Source organism: Glossina fuscipes, unplaced genomic scaffold (assembly GCF_014805625.2).
Source record: "Glossina fuscipes isolate IAEA_lab_2018 unplaced genomic scaffold, Yale_Gfus_2 1, whole genome shotgun sequence".
Lineage (NCBI taxonomy): Eukaryota > Metazoa > Arthropoda > Insecta > Diptera > Glossinidae > Glossina > Glossina fuscipes.
The window spans coordinates 1,344,191-1,366,846 of record NW_023998415.1 but is presented as its reverse complement, the minus strand read 5'-3'; the positions used below and the strand labels follow the sequence as shown (position 1 = coordinate 1,366,846).

At 33.3% G+C, this 22,656-nt stretch overlaps 1 protein-coding gene across 6 annotated transcripts; it reads right to left on the bottom strand.

Moving 5' to 3' along the window:
* Window positions 1-3,339: 3,339 nt before the first annotated feature.
* Window positions 3,340-22,244, bottom strand: LOC119645359 (ras guanine nucleotide exchange factor M). Of its 6 annotated transcripts, none has more exons than XM_038045525.1 (7): window positions 22,033-22,244; window positions 21,282-21,911; window positions 8,527-10,533; window positions 8,308-8,451; window positions 6,726-6,928; window positions 6,294-6,665; window positions 3,340-4,009 (listed from the first exon to the last, which is right to left on the bottom strand). In XM_038045525.1, the coding sequence occupies exons 3-6, from the start codon at window positions 10,468-10,470 to the stop codon at window positions 6,344-6,346; spliced, it is 2,613 nt and encodes an 870-aa protein (XP_037901453.1). In that variant the 5' UTR covers window positions 10,471-10,533; window positions 21,282-21,911; window positions 22,033-22,244; the 3' UTR covers window positions 3,340-4,009; window positions 6,294-6,343. The 6 variants fall into 6 exon arrangements, with proteins under 6 accessions (XP_037901453.1, XP_037901454.1, XP_037901455.1 ...); XM_038045526.1 differs by having other exon boundaries at window positions 21,282-21,908; XM_038045527.1 differs by having other exon boundaries at window positions 21,282-21,904.
* Between the last annotated feature and the right edge of the window lie 412 nt (window positions 22,245-22,656).

Sequence of the window (22,656 nt, the reverse complement as noted above, 5' to 3'; positions counted from 1 at the left end):
ATTATCTAAACCAAGAACATTTCTTTAAAATTTTCTATTAATTTTCTTACCATCTTTGATTTTTTGACAAATTGCTTTCATAGAAATAACTTAATGGCCATTCATTGTTTTTTTTTTTTTTATTTTTATTATTATTGTATGAAGAGTTTATTCGTTTTATTTATTATTTTAATTTTATTATTTTTTATATGTTAATATTTTATAATTTTTATATATATAACTCTTTTAGTTTCTTTCATTGATTGATTTATAATAAATTAGAGTAATTAAAAAATATTTAGATAAATATATATTTAAAAAAAAAATTTTTTTTTTCTTCTTACGACATATGAAATATTTATGTGCTTATAAAAATTATTTATTATATAAGAAATGCTTCATACAAATAGCTACCACAAATAAATGTACTGTTGTTGTTTTTGTTGTTGTTTCTTATATATTATGTAAAATTAAACAAATTTTAATAAAATATTTTTTCAAAAAACATTTTTTCCATATATCAATCATAAAAAATAAAATATATAAATAAATAAATAGAAGCAAATAAAAAAAAAAAAAATGTTTTTCAAGATTTCATTTATCTAAATTTTTAAATTATATCCGCCTGATGATTATTACAGTGTCGAGTATGCACATAAATACAATTACATAAATACTGATTTTACAAAAATTTCAAAAAGCTACACAAAAATTAACAAATTTTAAATATATTTGCTTTCAGATACACACACACACACACACACACACACACACACACACACACACACACACCCATACATACATACATAGACACATACATACATACCTACGTAGACATACTTTTAGACGCGCACGCACACATGCAGAAGATAATGGAAATTATCGTGATTGTTATACAAATTATATCTAAATATATGTAAATATATATTTTTGTGTAAAAAATTTCACCAAAAGAGAAATTAACGAGATTAGCAAGTTCGGCTATATATTAAGCATATTGTGTTTATTTATAAGCAGAGCTGATAATAATATATATTTTAATATCTGTTTAAATGCATTAAGTACATAAATTACCGCAAACCCTAGCAGGACTGTCATTATAAATGTAAAAAAAAACACATTAAAATACTAAAAAACAAGAGGCAAAAAAAAAAAAAAAAAACGAAAACTATGCTCTAACGTTTTCATCAATTAAATAAAAAAATTATGTCTACCTTGCGAAGACTTAACTTCAGTTCTCGCAAATTTTTTGGGATTTAGAGTCAAATAGATTACTGGAGGATAAATGAAATCTCTAGATGATGAAATTAGTCATTCCAACGAGTATACTCTTGTGATTTTTATGCATTTTTCATAATTCATTTAGGAATGTTTTTCTCCTTCCTGATCACCCCTATCATGTATATATATTTATTTATTTATTTTTTTTTCTGATATCCATTACTGAAGCATAAGAAAACACCAGATTTGTCCTGCCCTTTATAGAGTTGAGAACAACGCTTCAAACGTTACTTTTTGGAATAAAAAACGAAATATTCTGACTCGATCAGAGAAGCAAATGCTTTGCATTTTCATACATTTACACATAATAAATAGGCAAAAAAAAAAACTTTGAACCTACTAGAATCGCTTCCGTATTTTTGTTTAAAACTTTGCATAAATCTTTCCTTTCCTTCCTAAGGAAATTCATAGATCATAGTTAACTCGCACATATACGCTTTAAGAAGAAAACAAACTATTATAGTCGAGAAGAGAGACTTTCCCCCAAAGCCATCAAAAACCTCATTGCGGACATGATTTTATATTGAAAACATATTTAGCAATTTTCATGCATTGGCTTATGATAATGGATTTCAACAATTCGCTTAAAGACGAATAACATCTTTTCGTTAGTTATTTTACAATTAATTAACCTCTTCACTGCAATATTTCTCCAGTTCTGGAATTTCTAAGAAAATATAGAAGACAAGTTTCTCTTAACGTGTCATGACTTTAATAGAATCGAAAATTTTACGTCTGTGCACAAGTCTTTTGCATTTAATAAGAAAAAGTCGTGAAGTATGTGAAGTATTGGTCGAATTGTTGGTCGAATATTAGGACTTGATTGTTAAACAGATTGAAGAATATTTTACTGATGAAATTCTCTGCAAAACCCGTCGTTTCTTTTGGGCTCGTCTTCATTTATTCCGTGAACACTTTGAAATTTTTGGAATGGACAAGGCAAAGGTGACGTTTCGATCTCTGAGGTCGATTTTTTTTTCTTCTTCATTCGTAATTGAAATGGAATTAAATAACTGTGAAAGATCCGTCAGATTTTCTCATCGATTTTTGGCATAGACGGAATGTGTATCAAAAGCTCTAAGCAAAATTTCAAAAGAAATATTCTTAGTTAATGTAATTATTTCTTTTTTTTTTTCCTATATAATTAAGCTTTCGTTAACCTTGAGAGAAAATGATGTAAAGAAGAACTCAAAAATCATTCAAAAGTCCAGGGAAGTTTGTTTGGGCGTGTAATATATATATCGTGTATATACATATATATATATCGTGTATATATATATATATATATATATATATATATGTGGCGAATGTGTGAATGTGTGAGTAGGTGCGTCTGTTGAGAGGAGGAGGAAGGGCGGGAGGGGGCCGTGTGTGCGAAAATGTATCGCCTTCATGTACATGAGAATATCTCAATGTATTAATAATTAATTTAATTAATAAAAAATCTTGGTTCGTTTTTTATCACCTTAAATCGTTCCGTTTCTGAAGAGCTTAATTATTCTATATAGAACACGACTTTACCTAGCGTCCATATCAATGAAAGAATGTAAGGGAGACGAGTGTTCAAGGTTAATATTTTAAAGTGTATATGGCTTTCTTACTATCTCTCGAAAATTTCTAACACAATTCATTCCTTTGGCCAGGACAACGGTTTCAATGTTTTTTTTTCTTTTATTTTATTTTTATTTTTTTCTATAAACGTCGTATCACAGTATATATATATATATATCAGTTTTATAAATATTTAAAGACTGACTTTCGCAAGCAATCTTATGGTGGTTTGTGTTTTTTAAGAGAGAGAGAGGGAGAGAGACAGAGAGAGAGTGACATCTTAAAAAGGAAAAATGCAAATGAAGACTTTGAAAAATACGACTTTGACTCAATACAAAAAATTTATGAGAATAGAAGTTCGCTTAAATTTATGCATTATTATTAATTACTTAAAATATATTGATTTCTTTCTATTTTTTAATTTTTATCAATACGAATGAAATTTATTTCCAAGTCTTTGACTTTTATTATTAATTTTTGTTTTTATGTTTATAAAATAGTTTGTATTTTAGTAATTATAACTTTATTTTTATAATACCTTTTTAAATAAATTTTTTTTTTTTTTTAATTAGTTGTATTTCTTTGTAAAAAAAAAACATTCTTAAAAAAGATATCGTATGGCAAGCTTGTTTTTTAAATGAGTGTAATTTTCTTTGTAACTGAGTGTATATATACATAATGGGCACAAAAGTATAGGGGAGGAAGAAAAAAGAAGGACGTAACGGACAAGAACAGAGCTAGAAACTTGTGATAAAATTTCCGGTAAACATATTGAGTTTTTGAATGCAATCATCTTACCAATGTCGATGTGAGGTTTATTGACAATTATCTGCCACAGAAATCGTATGCACTCACAGAGAATTTAAAATGCCAGTAAAGAATTAAACCAAGTAAGGTGTATATATACTATTGAGACTCTGACTGCGGTTTCCTTATGTCCGGCTTTCCATTCGGTTGTTGGTGGGTGTTCGAAATACTAACGTTACTAATAACGTTGGCCTATACCTGCATACATTTTGGCGAGGACCAGAGATTAGAGCGTAATGTTTTACTCAATATGTTTAAAGCTGTTTTTTGAGTTAATCGTACATTTCCGAATACTTTTTACACACTGACTATTAGTACAAGGATTTAAGCCAGTAGGTAGGTGTTCAATAGTAATATTGCTTTTTTCTTTTTATACCTTACACGGCTTGTGCTACAAGGATACGCTTCGACTAATACTGTTATTCGTAAGCTGACTTTTAAAAATAAGGCGTTATATGGGAAATGATGTGAAAAAGTTGTACAAACCAAAGTATTTTCAATAGCGTTATTCGTTGGTCTAAATGCACGTCATTGTACTAAAATATCTCAAAATTTCCGTTGAACGAATACAAGAATATAAGAATGTCAGACACGCTTAGACCGATTCAGATGTCTACCTCAGACCTTTCTGGGAGTTGCATACCCCTTGTGCTAGAAGTAGTTTAGGTTATAATAAAAAAAAAACAGTTTTGTAATCTGTGAGAAAAAATCCTGGAATTTCTTAAAGTTTTTTCCACTTAATTAGTATCCCACATAAATCACAATTAAAATTGGCCTACCTCCCTTTTGGGGACAAGGCACGAACGCATCACATCTTCTCCGAAGACTATCCATGATAAATTCTAGTCTCCAGACAATAAAAGATATATACGGTACGAGCACTAAAGGGAACCCAAAAAACCATCGAACGCTCATGTCGTCATCACTTCTCTTTTTCTATGATTATCTAAAGCGCTTCAACTTGAAGCAACCTGCTAAGCAACCTAAAAAAACAATCAGCAATTTGCGAGCTGAACTATGATTCAATGCTGCCTATGACGTGAATTCCCTCTTAAAAAAAAAAACAAGTAAGAACATTATAGTCGGGCATAGCCGACATTACATACTCTGCACCGCTTCGCCTAATACAGTTATTCGCTCGTTTTGGTAACAATCCACCGGAACGTACACATGCGAAGCCATTTATTTTTTTTATTTAATTACTATCATGAACAAATTTTTATTAGAACAAAATTAACAATTAGACATTTTTAACATATAAGCATTTCACGAGAATCCTTATACGCGGTGGTATCCAAACGTTAGACCTACGTGGCCCAAATTCGTTAAGGCAGACTTCTTTGTCAACTCATTATTATGGGCCAATTTTCATCATGAAATGTTGGAAATTCGAATTTTTTACCACGCTTCACCTTCCGTAGAAACGGTTATATGAGAGGAGGTTCAAAAAATTGCCCCGCCGGTCCAAAGTTTTCACAACAATTAGGAATGCCGAAATACTACTACTTAGCAAATTTTTTGAAAGTTGAAAATTTGAAAATTGCAACTTTTTTCAACATAATGACTTTTCAGAATAAGGCGTTATATAGGGAGCGGTTAAAAAGGTGGACCGACCATTTTCAAATCCATATATTATTAATCCATATTAATCCATATATTATTTCATTAAAATATCTCAAAAATTGCCCCTTGCAGCTTGTACACAGCAATACATGGACGGACACACGGACACACAGACTTAAATCGATTTAGAAAATGATTGTGAATCGATCGGTACGACATACACTAAATAATAAAACCCCACTCAACACATTCCACCTGCTTACCTTGACCTGACAAGTAAAATTACCTCCAAGTAGTAGAATACATGTCACAAAACTATCCCGCCATCTTCTTAGAAGTTACTTCCATCTGTTGAGATCGTGTAATAATCTCTATGATCTTTTCACTGATGCTCATCTCCGAAGAGTGATTTCTTTTCACTAAAAAAGCAAACCTTTTTCTTCAGCCCAACTTCGAATTTTCATACCTTTTGTCCTTAAATCTTGCATTTTTTTATATTGACCTAATATAACATTTTAATTCCTCCTTCTGTATCTTAACATTAACCTCCTTCAGCGGGGGATTTACAACGTTAATCTTATGTCGTTAGTTATACGCTCGCTACACAATTATTAACCTTAATAGATACACTTTGGTCCAGATATGCCGCAATAGTTATTTAAATGAAAAAGCTTGTCCCTCGCTAACCTAGAAATTTTTTTCTCCACTAACTTATTTAGCTTAGTCCACTGGCTTTCATATAAATTTTGGTAAAACCGGATGGCAGTTCATTTATACTAAATACCACGACTTGAAGTATATCATGTGTCATCGCAAGATGTTTTGCAAACCGTATGCTAAGAAACACGTAAGCTACATAAGAATAACTTTCGATCAGTCGGCTGAGAAACAACGATTCATAGAAAGCTTGGCACTTTGCTAATGAAAATACATAGTTCAGCATAAGATGTAAAAAATATTTGAAAATTATATTACGCTTCTAACTATTCGAACTATTTGAATTTTAAAATGCGGGTAATAATAGTAAAGAATGAAGGGGGAGGGAAAATGGGAATACATTTGTAATGAAAGAGAGAAAAATATAAAACTAATTATATAGTTCAAGGACTTGCCTCTTTTGATGTCAAATTCATTCTTATTGCTCGAAACGCGTCAACTAGTGTTACTGCTGCTGTTGCTGTTGTTGTTGTAACTGTTGTTCCTGCAATTGCTGTAGAAGCTGCTGTTTTGTTTCAGCTTTCACCGTTTTATATCGATCTTTCTCCTCTGTATTCTCGGGTGGTTCGCATTCAAATGAAGACATAGACAAGGTGTTTTCATTTAAAACCAGACTGTTTTGTAAATATGCAATAACATGAGGCAGCTTTTCGAAGGGACACTTAACTTTCTTCCATTCATTAAATTCCATCACTTGTTTGGCCAATTGAGAGCATTTCTCAAAATTGATATGATTATTAGGTAGTCTGGGAAAAAGAATGTTTTTCCTTTATATAAAATTAAGAGGATTGAATTTTCCAATGAAGAAGACAAAAACAATTACTTACCTATTCGAGCATCCTTCGTTGAGAAAGTATAAATCTTTTACAAATAAACTAAAAAATGGAATGATTATGCGTTCGCGTTCTTCGGTGGCACCTTCGGAGCGCCACATTGCCGCTTTCAACGTCGAGCGATAGCTATTGAAATTTGATGTGGGATCCATTTGATGCTCCAACACTGAAAATTTGGCTGATTGAACTTTCGACCACTGAAATGAAGGGCACCGATCTTCTTAGTTTTCATTTAATATATCTTGCAGCTTGTATACGCAACAACATTTCAACAAAATTTCGACAACGGTTCGTTCTCACATGTTTTTTTCTTAAACATACCGTACAAACAGACGTGTCTACTTTATGTTGAATGAAAACTTACACTTAAATACATAAAATTCATGCTCATATTTTGAGCATGGAAAAGAATATCATATACCTTCAGAAAATACTTTCATACCCATCACCGAAAGATGAGTAAGCATCAGACACCCCACAAAGGGCATGTATAGTTTTGATCAACATCATATTCTAAATCGATTTAAGCATATCCGTCTGTCCGTTAAATTTGGCAGAAACATTGAAGGTTGTTGCACGCGGGTTGGTATTGAAAATGGGCCAAATCGGTCGAAGAACAGATCGACAGCACCACACAAACTGAGAATACCTCTGTTTTTCAAAGGGAATAAAAAATGAGTTTTTTGCTCGCTACTCGTAAACCATAGCAGATAAATAGTACAAAAATTTGAAGGCATATTCCATGAACGGTGTTCTAGCGTTTGTGTACAAAAGTGGTAAAAAATTCACCACGACTACCCAATATTACATTATATCAAAATTTGATTTTTTCTTCAACGCCTTTATAAGGCACAGAAATAAGCTTCAAAGACCCCATAAAGTACATAAATTCTTGATCATTTTGAAATTCAGAATGCACCTAAACATATCCGCCCGTTCGTCTGTCAATCTGCCTGTCTGCCCAACTGTGTAGTATTTGAGGCGAAATGAATGTATCGCTTACAAGTTTGCAAACAAATTTAAAAATGACCCAAGCCTATCAAAGGGCAAGCTTATAACGCCCACATGCGCAACAAAAGCTGCCTTTGCTTTCCGTGCACTTATTCTGATAATAGAAGAAATTAGCAGCGCCCACTTATTACTATGACAATTTAGTTCTTTTCCCTCTTTTTAGGATCACAGTGATGGGTGTAAAAGATTCAGTCATGACCGAATATAAAGTTCTTACTTGCTTCATTTAATTTCTATCAATCAAATCAAGACTTTCATATACCTAACCAATCGATATTTAATCTTTCTACGGATTAGCAATAATTTTTACGTTAAGTAATGAATTTAACAGTTTCGAAACGTTTATAGGAAACGTATATGTAATAAGTATGCGTCGTTCCGTTCATGGGCGCAATGCGTCCAATATAAATATATTAAGCATGAATAACTTCTGAATAGCTTTTAACGATTAAGGGGATCGGACTTTTATTCAATATCAATCGTGAACAATTCTTTCTTTTAAAATTAATTTTATCATCGTTACGGGTTCATGCAACATAGGTTGTATATTTAATAATAAACTTACGGTTTTCTTTAGTCGAGAGATCGGCGATAAATTTAGACCAGCTATTATCGCCATCAGACTATTAAAGTTGCCAATGTTGAAACATTCACGGGCCGTTTCAATCCAATATTCTATAATACGTACACGTTGCTTCTTTTTAGGATACTACAGAATAGAAGGAGAGGAGAAATCCTTTAATTTTTGCAATTTTTTCTCTAATTTTTATTTCTCTTTTCTTACCTTAACAATCTCACTGGCTGTTAAATAGCTTAAGCGATTAAACCATTCCACATAGGATTCTAGATTTCTCGTTTTTTTCATATCATTTAAGGAAGAGCAACTCATTAGCTGGGTAGAGTCCGTTGCTGACTGCTGTTTATTCGATATTGTTGCAGTATTAGTAGTCGCCATTGCATTATGATATTCTTTGGCGAAAGCCTGTACAAACTCCTCTGGACCTATATGAGAGAGACGTTCGAGTTCGATGGCGGTTAACTGATGGGCCAACTGAGCGCAACTTGAACACAAATCCATAATACCGAAAACGTCATGACTATTTGTGGAATCTGTTGAGGAAACGCCAGCACTAGAAGCGGACGAAGTGAAGGAAGAGTTTGCATAAGAAGCAGGATTTGTTGATGAAGAGAGATTAGCCAAATGAGAATGGGCCAGGTATACGGCTTTCTGATGACCATCATAATAATGTTGATGATGTGGCATTTGTTGATGATGATGGCTATTCAGAACATGAACCGCCGCTTTACTAAGTGAGTTATGTGCGTTAATACCTGATGAACTATTATATGAAGCCGAAGCGGAAGTACTATAATGCGATGACTGCTGGCTTGATGTCGCATTATTAAAATCACTTTGCAATAGTGTTTGTAGAAATTCTTCATATTTTTCCAAAGCAGTTAGGCGTTGTACCAGCAATTGCAAAATACGTGATACCTGCTTGCCCAATGAATTGTCTATATATACACATTTGCGCGTTAGAATGCGTACCTGTTGCATTAAGCGTTCATCGCGAAAATCATATGGAAATGTTTCTATCCATTCGGCTAGTAAACGTATGCAATTTTGTGCAGATTTTTGGGTGTGGGTTCGTTGTTGTTGTTGTTGCTTTTGATGTTGTTGTTGTTGCTGTTGGTGTTGTTGTGGTAATGGTGGTGGAGGTGACGGCGACAATAATTGTTTTTCGTTGCGGTCAGATTTGTGTTGACTTAGCGGCGACGCCGAATTGTTTGAGAGAGACATGTAACTGAAATGTCCCGCATCATCAACCTGATCGCTACTAATTAGTGCACAAGTTACCGCATTGGATTGTTGTTGCTGCTGCTGCTGTTGTCTCTCCCAAGTTTGTGATATTTTCGCTAGCAACTCGTGGGGTCTTATGAATAATCTGGCACTTAGCAAAAATGAGAAAATATAGATTTTGTCGGGATAGTAGTCGTGTGTAGGCACCATATGCTCAATTAAAGCCTCCAAACTGCCAGATATTAAATTATCCTCATAATAAACCAAGGTGTGTGAGTCATTGTTTAGTCTTCCAGTCTCTCCCACTTTATCAACCACATCATTTATACTACTTTCCAACGCCTGGACACTTGTCAAAAAAGTCTGCGGCTTAACGTAACGATATCTATTGGGATCACGAAGGCTTTGTTGTAAATTTTGCTGTCCTGCCTGCCCATTTACACTGGAGGTATCACGTCGGTGTACTGCAATTTTATTAATAGTATTTCCTCTCGCTACGTTACCACTGCCACTGGAGAATGTAGGTGCGATTGCTGTTGTATTAACATTTTTAAGAATTTGATTAATATTGCTATTGGTCCTGTATTGCGTTGTCGTTGTTGTTGTTGCTGTTGTTGTTGTTGTTGTACTGGTTACAGCTGGTGAATGATTCTGAGTTATGGCCGTTGCTGTCGTGTGCTGTTTCGTTTTGTCGGGCAGTGTTGTTATAATCGGTTTAGTTTTTCCATCTACACCTTTTAAATTAATTGACTTGGTGTTGTGTGCGTTAACATTTGTATTAATCGAGCCGAGATGGTGATGAGGATGATGTTGTACGGTTGTTGCACTGGCACTTTTACTATTTTGTGGCTTTTGACTATTGTTACTGCTATTATTATTGGCACTATTGCGCCCATTTGTGGCGTTATTTAAGCCGTTATTCGACATTGGCAATCTATTCGCTAATTATCTATCTTGGATTGGTCCACGTTTTTTATAGGCGAGGTACGCCTAAAATATAGAAAAGGATCACATAACTATTACTTGAAAAAATTTATGATAATTAGTCGGAATGGCCGGGCATTGCATACCTTACATTATGCTTCGTCTGTTATAATCTTAACTTAGGAACTTTGTGCCGTATAAAAATGACTTTTTTAAAAGTCTTATGTGGACAGAGGAAAACTCTCTCTGGCCCTATTGATGTTTTGCATATGTCTATTTCTACCAAGAGGGATTATTTCTGTCCGCTTTTCTTGTCGAATTGCCATAGTCGTGAAAATGCAAATAGGAAGCTGATATATGACACAAGCATCGATATGACACGATCAATTAGGAATCGAAAATTAGAAAAAAAAGGTTATGGTCTACTTCCATGCATGGTCATAAAAGAGTGGAAGCTCAGGCAACCTTGAAAAAACACCAGCAATTTTTTCATATTTTTGTTTCGATTTCGTGAAGATAGTTCGGCTTAAAAGCGATCCCGATTACTTTACTAATACGTCCACAATTAAAACTAAATTGCGAATAACAATTTATTTTCAAATCAATTCGGGGTTTAAACAATGCCTCATCCCGTCTCATCTAAGTTGTCCTACATTTGACATGTATTGAAAGAGACCCTTTTTTCATATGACGACTTTTTCATTTAGCATTGTACGAATAGTCGTTAAAATGATTCAATCTAATTCACTGCCAATACGATTCGCACTTTAAATCTCAATAAAACACCTCAAAAATTGCGAATGCCCTGAGAGAAAGGAAAATTATAATGGAATGTACGAAATCATTATTTTGATAATGTGGGAATATTTATAAAAGCTCAAGGTCGTACATCAGAAGTCGCATAAAGCATTTTCGATCAGTGCTAATCCAGTCCTGCTAAAAAATTCCGGCTTGGGCGAAATCAATTAGTACTCATCACTGCGGCGTGTCTACGGGCTTTTATTGCGAAATGGAGCAAATACTCATTCATTCGATTTATCGATCGTGTATGATGTTGTATACATTATATATTTAATTGTCAATCGTATCTTTCTCCGATTTGTCAGCACTTTGTACATGACTGTACACTCTCAAAAGTATATCTACATATTCCCTCTTATTATAGAAAAAAAAAAAAAAAAAAAATTTAATTTACTTTATTTTTTCACTTTACAATATTACAAGGAATTACTTTCTTCATAAAAATAATATTATAAGTAAAAACACTATGGTAGAACCCGGCCCATGATTAAATACCCTACACCACCTTGCTATATACAAAATAAATTTTATATAACGATTTTTCAAAATAAGGTGTTACATGGTACATGGTCGAAAAAATGGTCCAATAAAGCCATTTTCAATAGTGATCTACCTTGGGTAAAAAAATAAAATATCTAAAAAATTGCAACCTCTAGATTGAACAAAGGAAATCAACACGGACGGATGGACGGACACACTTAAATCAAATCGCAATATCTCTGAATCGATCATTATAATAAAATATAGATCTATCTCAAGTCCTACTTAGCGTTGCATACATCCGTGCAATATAGCTTTGTATCATAAATTGTACATCGTATAAAAACTTGTTATTCAAATTTAACAGTACCACCAAACTCATTGAACGGCACAACGCAATAAATGATAAGATATATAAAATTAGCATATCTTTAATAGCATTACACAATATGCCCTAATATTGCCTATACTATGCTATAAATCGGGTCATGGGCTTTTTAACAATAGTGAGCAAATTTATAATCCGATGATGATGATTTTCGAAATTTATACAAAAATTTCGTTTAGGGAAAAATTTAGGATGCAAATAAACTTGACCCTAAAAGTTTTTTATAATAAATGTCACCGCTTAACACAAATCAATCAAGACAAAATGTTCAATAATGAGCCAACCCATTATCATAATTTTCAAACTGACCGAAGGTAATTCAAATAAATTTAACTAAGTGCGTTTTTCTTTCCTTTCTTTCTATGTAAACTAATGCTTTCAACACACGCGTAAAAAGAGGAATGGAACGGCAGATAGGGGTAAATTAAAGAGGAACACAATACTTTAGAGATAAGAAACACCTATGCGTACATTGGTTCATCAAAATTCAAAAACGTTTCTCTAATATTTTCAATGAAGTTTATTAAATGAAATTTTGATATTTTGATTAGTGGTCTTCATTGGCCGAAGAAGACCAATGGCCCAGGGCTTATGATCTGTTTGTTCGATAAGTAGGTTTCGCTCATCCGTTTATTCCTATACGATGTAACTGTCTGCGGAGTGTTCGTGGGACACAAATTTGTGCTGAAGACAAATTAGTTCGTGACAGTAGGGCACAGAATCTATCGTCTGGCGGGGTTGAAGCAACTAACTCTAATGCTAAGCTCCAATGTTAACTTTTCGTGGTATCGATCGGTGACTTTTCACACCCTTTGTACAAGGTGTATTCTATACACCGATTTTCAACTCTTTTTTTTTTCGCAGTCACTTTTTTTTTCACTCACTCTTCATCACTTGTTGGAGCAGATGGAAATTCGCTTCATAAATTATTTTACCGTTAATTGTTGCGGTATCCAAATATCGAGCTACTTTCTGTATCTGGCCTTATTGCAAAAGATTCAGAATAAGGTATATGCTGCTAATTAAAATAAAAAATTTTCGTCACAAAAATCGTAAATATTTTTTCTCAATCTCTCGAAGCCTTATCCTCTTAGCCGAGGTTATATTGTAAAATGTAGAGCATTTTTTTTGAGAATTTCGCTACGAAACTTCCTTTTACCCAATACTTTTTCCGGGTCTTCAAAATTTTCAAAAGTTTAGATAAAAGTGAAGAGAATAATTCAACGTAAGAATTCCAATAGGTTATCACGATCGAAATTTTAGGCACAGGTTGGATCAAGGTCATGAAATGATAAGCTTGGCCTTCTCTACCCGTGATCCAATAAAACACTTATTTCCATTGTTTCATGCTCACAAGCAAACTATAGATAAGAAACGGCTTAAGTTGGCAAACAAGCAGAACACTGATCAGATATATCTATGACGAAATAGTCAAAATGGTTATGTCCGGTAGGTACATACGCGGGTAGAGTGCAGAAGATCTTTCAGATAAATTATAGCAGGGACAAGCAGTGCGGTTACATAGCCTCAAATTGCCAGAACAATGCAGAGTACTTTTCACTAGCAGACTTGATTGGTGAATACAGCTTCACTTTACTTCTGCCTAATTCCTGCCATTGTAAGGGTTGTGCATACTCAGGGTACAGCCTGCCTTTGAGCGTTCAAGCTATTCGTTGCGCGTAACGCTGCGCGAGAACGTCTGAACAGAACGTGGCAAAGTTCGCTCCTAGACACCCCCGTTTTGATCAGATATAAACGATCTAAATGGCACGGATGTCGGCTAGACTAAAATATTTCTTGTACCGCTTCTATACGTTCACATCTCCAGCGGATAAGATTTGTTCTTCCCATGTTCGAAATATCTGCGCTGCCGATATTCCTTCAAATAATAATGCTATATGAAAAGGTCTGCTCGTGACGTCCTCTGTGCGATGGCAGTTCACTTTCTTTGTAATTGGCGTTGAAGGTAATTATACTTTCTTTCAGCTTTTCTTAAAGGGACGAACCCTGTACATGTATAGACAATGATGGTCAGATATTGTCGGTTGTTAAGTGAATTAGGACAATCCTCAGACTTGCGAGACATTCCTGCAAAGAGAGGACCTAGTCCAAGGTTAAACTACCAGAAATGAAAGTTTGGATATTATCCAAACCGTTCCCTCTGGGCAGAACGAGGCGTATCAAGCACTTCAACTTTTTTTAAAGGCCCCCCATATGGTGATACCACAGCCACCACGAGTACTCGCCGAAGGTCCGCACCCAAGCGGTCAGGCCTCACACATTGGTTAAACTAAAGTTGTATATACCCGAAGTTTCTTGCGTCGTATATAAAAGTGCAAGCTTTCCCCCGAAGAATCCTGGCAAGAAGCGCTAATAGTTACGTCCCTGTTGACCGATGTAGCCACCCCTGCCTGCCTAAGCAAGTACACGTGACATTGGATGAGCGAACAGCCTGGTTTTCGTGGACTCCGCTTGGGTGGCCGAGTGGACAAAAGGAAGTGGACTAAGAACTCAATGATCTTGGACTCAAATCTCAAGAGCGATGAAGTTTTCAATAAAGCCTAAAGACGTAGATGCTAAGACCTTCGGACTTTAGTCATAGAATTCATTTCTCCGCCTAAATTAATAAATAAAAGTGATAAAAGTAATAACAATAATAATGATATTTTTCGTACTAAGACGAAAAGGATTGATTTAGTGAATAAACAATAAACAATAGTGTGCTCAGAAGCTAAGAGTACTCTTTTATTAGGTAAGGATAAAAATAGAATTTAAGAAGTAGAATTTATTCTTAGGTGGATGTCGAATAATTTCATGGGGGGTGACTGTAAGATGAATAAGATTCCCTCGCACATTGGTTGAGCTAATTTCAATAAGTTACCTATACTTTCAGTCCAGATCTAGGAATAGTTAAATTTCAATCATTATTTTCCTTCAACCGACAGCAACATCACTTTTACGCAAAAGAATTTGATATGCGACGACTAAGACTAAGACTTCAACATTTGATTTACTTTAATATTAAAACATATGAAGAATTTATAAGATATTTAAAGTTATTAACTGTTAAGTAAAAGTAAAAAGTATAAAAAATTTTGTACAATTATATAATGTTTTGTAATTATTTGTTTTTTTTTTTTTTTTGCTTATCGCTATATTTAAAATACAACTAATGTAAAGATACAGTATAACGCAATTTTCGTTTTTTTTTTTTCAATAACGTAAGTACATTACGTACAATTATGCGGTTCTCAACACATACATAACTGGGTCATTTTCTCTTATACGTACGTGAGTACACCTATCATGTGCATGTGTGTATTGTACAAGTCATAAATTCATCACCGTGTATATGCTTGTAAGTAATTAGAATTTACAACAGCAACAACAATAATTAACAATTCATAGCTAAATAGAACTTAAGGGCACAAAATTACTGTGTTCAGCATATATATTTGTTAGTGTGTTAGTTGAAATGCATTTAATTATAGGCCACAAAGAATGGTCGAGAATTTCATAAACAATCTATGAATTGTAAATATGTGTAAAATGTTTTGTGCAAAGTAATATGGAAAAAAAACAAAAACTGTGCATGCAAACGTAGCGCGCGCGCTGATACACAATTTTATTGCTGTTTAAAGGTATTTAACACAGAAAGTAAAGATATACTTACACACGTTTACATGCGATACATATGTGAAGCATGTAATTAAACCAAGCAATGGCGGTGAAACAGTGAAAGGAATTTACACACGAATGCATAAACCAAAGCGCTTCAGCCAGCTGGTCAGCCATCCAAACAGGCTACCAGCCGACCAGGCAGCCAGCCATCCAGTCAGTCAGTGACTTGTAGTCAGTAATTCATGAATTAAGTAAATGAACGACAACGCACACTTTTCTTCTTATTTTTTCTCTCTTTACTTGCAAACACACCACCACCAGCACCACTACCACCAAAGGGAACCAAAGCCAAGCCAATTGGAATATCTTATGGCGAAACTAAACAAAAATCTAAGTACGTATGACTGTATGGTTTGTGAGTTTAAATAGATGGACAAACGAATATAAATACGAAAAGAAAAAAGAGAGGGAGCGAAAAAGAAACAGGGAGAAAATAAATAATACACGTTGCAGCACCACCACCACCACCAACGCCAAGCATTTTGACATATTAATATTAAAATTATGATGATGTTCAGTATATCTGCTAAAATAGGTGCATATGCATATATCGTATGTAAATAGCTGTAAATAAACTTTAGTTCATGAATGAAACACAATTGTATAAACGATTGTATATTGTTGTAGATGAGTCTTCGTCTAATTATTGTTGAAAAGTTTTTCAGCCGTTATTTGCTCCCTTACACACAAATAACAAATCTGATAGCAGCTGTTCCCTATTTCTCTCCCTCTTTCTTACTCTAAAAAGTTTCACAAAAATAGTCTGAAGTCTCGCCTTTTTCCTCCGCTTAGTTTATATACTATTTCCCGCTGCAGCACCATTAAAATTTTTAAGTTAGGCAAAATCTTAGCTGCCCATCATACAGCTTACCTACCAACTTAGTCTATTTTATGCGAAATGTAACTTCATAGCTGCATATATATGGTTTTCTGAACAAGAAAAAAAAAAAAAGTAGAAAACTTAAATCTTTCCGTTCACATACCGTTCCTACGCAGTGGCATAGTATACGAATAATTGGTTTACTTATATAAATTAACTGATAATGACTGCGGGTCATAGGTTTTACTTCATATTGCCTCCAATTTCTCAGTTTTTGTTTTATGCAATTGTTATTTTATAATTCAGTATAAATCGAAGACAGAGGAATTGGATTAAATCTTTTAATACACCCAACTCGATTTTTGCAAAGGACAGATGCGTTCCTTAGAAATCCGTGCAAAAAAAAACCGTATGAAAAAGTACATGCGACATATGGTAAATTTGGTGATATGTTCCACTACTTTAAAAAAGCGTATGAAATGGAAAAAACTCTATAAACCGTGCAAAAAAAGTAATGATGAAGTTCATATCACATATTTATAAAACGGAAACTATTTATTATTATTACAAAAAAAAACAAATTAAAATTAATGATATAAAAATTGAATTTTATTACGAACTCGATCACAAATGCTATCATCAGTAGATATGCCGGATATGTCTAGCACAACTGTCGAATTTTTTTCAAATGAAAAATTTCGTTTGTTATTAAGGGCCAACCCGCAGTAGAGCAAGTCACTAACATATATGTAGGCATAAACTGACTTCTAACCACAACATTCCTTCGGTTGTATTTCCTTGCTATATGCAAATGTTTCTGTGAGACGCTGTCAAAGTTAGAATTAAAAAAAAACGAGAGTGTATGGTATCAGACAATTTGTTACCATTTGTGGATACCAAAAAAACCATATCTGCATACTTCGCTTTATTTACTGTCTCTGATTATTTCTAGTGAAGTTTCCTCAATCCCATGTTTAGTGGAATTGTCAAAACGAAGTTTGCATTCTAAACTATGTTTTGAGATCATGATCGCGGGTCTCGAACTTACAGACGTGACTGAATACATTCCGCTATTCGTACCTCATCTAATATATATGATTGATTACTTTATAGCAATCCCGATACCTACTCGTATAGAGTACAAACAAGTGGCAAATCGAATGCATTCGAAAACGCCCTCTGAATTCATTTATATTCAATTTGTGAGCGAATTCATTACACACTAGTTTCTATTTAAAATGGTGAAACTCTTTAATTAATTGGTAGGCATTTCGTGTATGTTTTTATATATTTGACAGTAAAATGAAGCAATGATTCATAAGGGTGTGAAGATAAATTCGAATTTAACTAGCAAAGACACCTACCACTTCTGTTAACAAAACTCTGTTAACGACTTAACAGAGCTTTATTAAATAATTACGATTGACTTATAGTTGGATTTGAAAGCAGACTCCGTCCATATTAAAATAAGGGAAATATATTTGTATATTTGCATGAAAATACCTTTCAAACAAATTCAAATTCTGCCTATGGGAGCTATTTTTAACGATGCTTTGAAATATGTATGTTAGCGAAAAATAGCTATGGGATAACGGGAAAATTTAAGACATCAGTGCGACCAAACTAGAAAATGTCATCTATATTCACCTATATCACGTGAAACTATATAAAAGTACCTGTCGAATGAGCATAAAAAATGAAAACTTTTCTTTCAGAAACTATTTTTAGCGATTTTTTGAAATTTGATGTGTTAGCGAAACATGGATATGGAAGAACAGCCAAATTTGAGACTCTAGAGCGGCCAAAGTAGAAAATGTCTCCAATATTCACCTATATCACGTGAATCTATATAAAAGTACCTGTCGAATGGGCAAAACAATTCAGATTTTTCTTTCGGGAATTATTTTTAACGATTTTTTGAAATTTGGTATGTTAGCGAAAAATATGTATTTTGCACTTGAATATACTACACTACAATATAGTGTATTTTGTAGTAGAATATATTGTACTACAGTATAGTGTATTTTGCACTAGAATTTACTATGCTACAGTATAGTGTATATATTGCACTAAAATAGTGTATTTTGTACTAGTATATATTGTGCTATGCTAGAGTATAGTATATATACTGTATAATGTGATATACTATACTTTACTGTACTATACTATACTAGTGCAATACTATACTATACTTACACCCATTTTTCGCTAACATACCAAATTTCAAAAAATCGCTAAAAATAGTTTTAATGTTTTTTGCTCACTCTATAGGTGATAGAGCTGACATATTCTAGTTTGGCCACACTAGAGTCTCAAATTTGCCCATTATCCCATATCCATTTTTCGCTAACTTACCAAATTTCAAAACACCGTTAAAATTAGCACCCATAGGCAGAATTTAAATTTGTTTAGTTTGTTTGAAAGGTATTTTCATACAGATTTATGAAATATCCAGAAAAATATTTTCCTTTTTTTAATATGGACGGAGTAGGCTTTCAAATCCAACTATATGTCATTTGTAATTATATAACAGAGCTCTATTAAGTCGTTAACAGAGTTTTGTTAACAGAAATGATAGGTGTCTTTGCTAGTTAAATTCGAATTGATCTTCACACCCTTACGATTCATTACAATGCAGTGCACGAATATACAGTATTTGAAATTTGGCAACATCTCAAAGTTTATTGTACGGGCTAAATACCATGCTTACATAGTGTTTACTATTATTATTATTAATTAGTGTATACTAGTATATAGTATTTACCGACGTTTTGTATTCATCTATTTTTGACGAAATCCGTGAAGTTGATGGGTTAAAATAAAGATGGAATGCTCATATTTGGCATAACCACTTCCTGATCGATTGGGAACATGTGATCGGAAAGCTGGGCGTGATCTGTTCACATACAAGCCTACAATGTGGCAAAAACTAAAACAAACCTTCGAAAAACATCGACAATTTTTTCAAATACTTTCAAAAAACTGGTACCCAATTGTTCGCCGAAACCATCTGCATGTTCTGTCTAAAAATAGTCTCGACCGGTGCATTCACAATTAACGATAAGATTTCAATTCCAACTTATTTCAAATTTATTCTAGCGCAATGTAGCGCTTTCTCCACCTAGTTACGATTGAAGTTACTTTCGGAAGACTATGAGTCAGTTATACATTAGGATCAGCTTCGCTAACCCATCCAACCGAGTGGGTGTTGATATAAACGAGCAATAAATTGCAAGCAAATTGGAATTAAAATATTTTCGTCAATTATGAACACATTAATTAGCAAGCCGAACGACATCGTCTTTGAACAGAAGGTGCATATGATTTTAGCGATCAAGGGGTACAAGTTTTTCCAAAATAAATATATTCGCGGGATCGAAAGTTGTACAAAAAAATTTTAAAAAATTGTCGGTGTTTTTCAAGATTGTATGTGAGCAGATCACGCCCATGTTTTGACCACATATTACTGTGTATGCTGAAGATCATCTTCATGACGATTCACTAAATCTACACGTCGAATTGATGGGTTCTGAAATCGCAAGGTAGGTGCGTCCCAGAAAAAAAGAAATACCATATACATTTGCTGGATTAAATCATTAGAAACCAATATCGAACTTTCGAATATATCTACTTCCTTATGCAAACTTTTTAAGCTTAGAATCACAAACCAATCAAATTGGCGAATGCGGTAAAACTACTGCTTCTTTGAATCTTTGAATCGATTTATCAGAAATCTTATCTCGCTTAGTTCTCGTACAATGAAAACACTAAATAAATAACCGAATTTATTTAATAAGGGTGAAAAGATTCCTTGTTCTGTGTAGTTCTGGCAAAAAATTCTAAAATTTACGCGGTGGTGAGTGAGGCTACCGAAAGGGGGTTAGCTTTCGTTTTTATAATGTAGAAATACGCAAACTACGGTGAACTCGAAAAGCATATGTATTTTTGAAGACCAGAACGTTGTCTGAATCAAGCATGTAAAACCTCATACATTAAGTGCAAACTAAAATTATATAAATCTATTTTTTATTACCGGAAGGTCTCCTTAAATATTAGCAAAAAAAAAAACGTATGCTCCCATTAGAAAGAGACTATTGCAAGTAAACGTGTGTGTGTTGCGAATGATTTGCCGTGGTTAATTGGAAAATTTGAAATGCATCCCCCTCTTGCCGAGCAAATAACTTTTTTTTGAAATTTTATTTTTGAAAATTCCACGATTCCTTTACAAACTTATTGCGGATGAAAAATTCTATTGGTTTTTCGAAATTTTTTTAATAACTGTTTGCGAACGAATCACGCCCATTGATTGAAATATCAGAGCCAAGTAGCAAGCTTTCTATTTCAATATTTACATCTTGCGAATCTCAAATCAAGGCCTCAGATGGAGAGGAACAAAGATTGTGCAGGGCAGAATCCTTGCTTTTTACAAACAGAGTTCATCTAATCAATGTAAAAATTTTGATTTTTTATCTTATCAGCAAAGGTCTTTGATGTTTCCAATTAGAAAATTTCATGAGTAAAACATTAGAATTGATAGATATTGAAATATAAAACAAAATTAACCCACCCTTTCTCTATTACTATGATCATTATTATTATTAGAACATTTAGCCATTGGTCTATGTTATCCCAATTGATTTTTACCTTCTTTTTTCTAGTGTTTTCCGTTTCCTTTACCGAGAAGATGACAAATTAAAATTAATGCTTTTCCGGCTTATATCACATATTCGGCTTCCTTTCATCAATCTTTAAAAAAGTCTTTACGGGAAAAATGGACATAACGATTTACTGTGGAGGTAGCGTATATATCCTTATTTATATATGTGTATACACATACTTTGTAAAGTAAAAAATAAATTTGGCACTTTGGATAGCCGGTTCATATTATATATATTTTTTTTTTTTTCCTTCAACGTTTCTCTTCAGTGTGAATTTTCACAAATGAATTTTTCTTCCAAATTTTCCATACTTTTCACTGTTTACTTAAGCAATCGGGAATCTTATAAAACCTCACCCGACTCTTAATAACTTAATTTTTCCTTTTTTTTTTGTTTATTCGTTTTTAAACAACGCAAGGTTGTTAACTATACTTTCAACTTTCTTTTAACAACTTTTTATTTAAATTTCATACTACTCAGCGTTTTTCTTCCTAACGACATTTTCTTTATACAGTTTTTTTTGCGTTGAAAAATTCTTGTTTGTATATAGTATTTTCTTCACGGTTTTTCTATGTGTTGTGACCGGTTTGCTCTACGCAGAATTTTCCACTTTCTTCTTAATGTTAATTTGTACGAATATATATTTATATATATATATATATATATATATATATATATATATATATATGAATAAATATATATATGTATATAAGTATATGTATATATATCGTATATACCTCGTATATCTATCCTCTCCTCCTTACAACAATATTTTCATCCCTCTGCCTTACGAGTACGCTTATAAGAAGCATTAAATTCTTTCTTTTTTTTCCTTTTTTCTTTTTGTAAACGCGCAATCGTCACTTTAAAGGCAGACAAACAAAACCAAACAATTTTAAACAAGTGTTCGTGTGGGCTTTGTTTGTTTTAATTTATATTTAATGATCTTTTTTGCATTTTTTTGCACTTGGGTAGTTTGTTTTTGTAATCGCCATCAAATATAATACTGTGAAAGCTTATATTAAGTATGTTTTTTTTTTTTTACAAGGGCAATTGTTGTTTGTCTATCGTGTATTATTAACACACAAACACATTGACTGGAAACTCTTAACCGAGAAGGGCTGCCAACTGCTCAAAGTACTATAAAAAGTAAGTCTCTTATAACAATTCGAATGTAAAACAACTCTGTTAGAAGATTGCCATGTAAAACTTCCCTGTTAAATTTTACGTCAAATTTCTTTTTTAATATTCCCAACATACAAATATAAATCGGAGAAAGAATTTTACAAAAGAAAAAGAAAACTTCTTAATAAGATAAACAATGCACAAGCGCGTTCTGGAATCTCTGATGCTCATTTTAT

Coding starts and splice junctions, on each gene's coding strand:
- LOC119645359 (XM_038045525.1), bottom strand. CDS start 10,470: ATGTCGAATAACGGCTTAAATAACGCCACAAATGGGCGCAATAGTGCC. Junction 8,452..8,526: donor CAGCCAGTGAGATTGTTAAG/GTAAGAAAAGAG, acceptor TCTATTCTGTAG/TATCCTAAAAAGAAGCAACG. Junction 6,929..8,307: donor TCTCTCGACTAAAGAAAACC/GTAAGTTTATTA, acceptor CCTTCATTTCAG/TGGTCGAAAGTTCAATCAGC.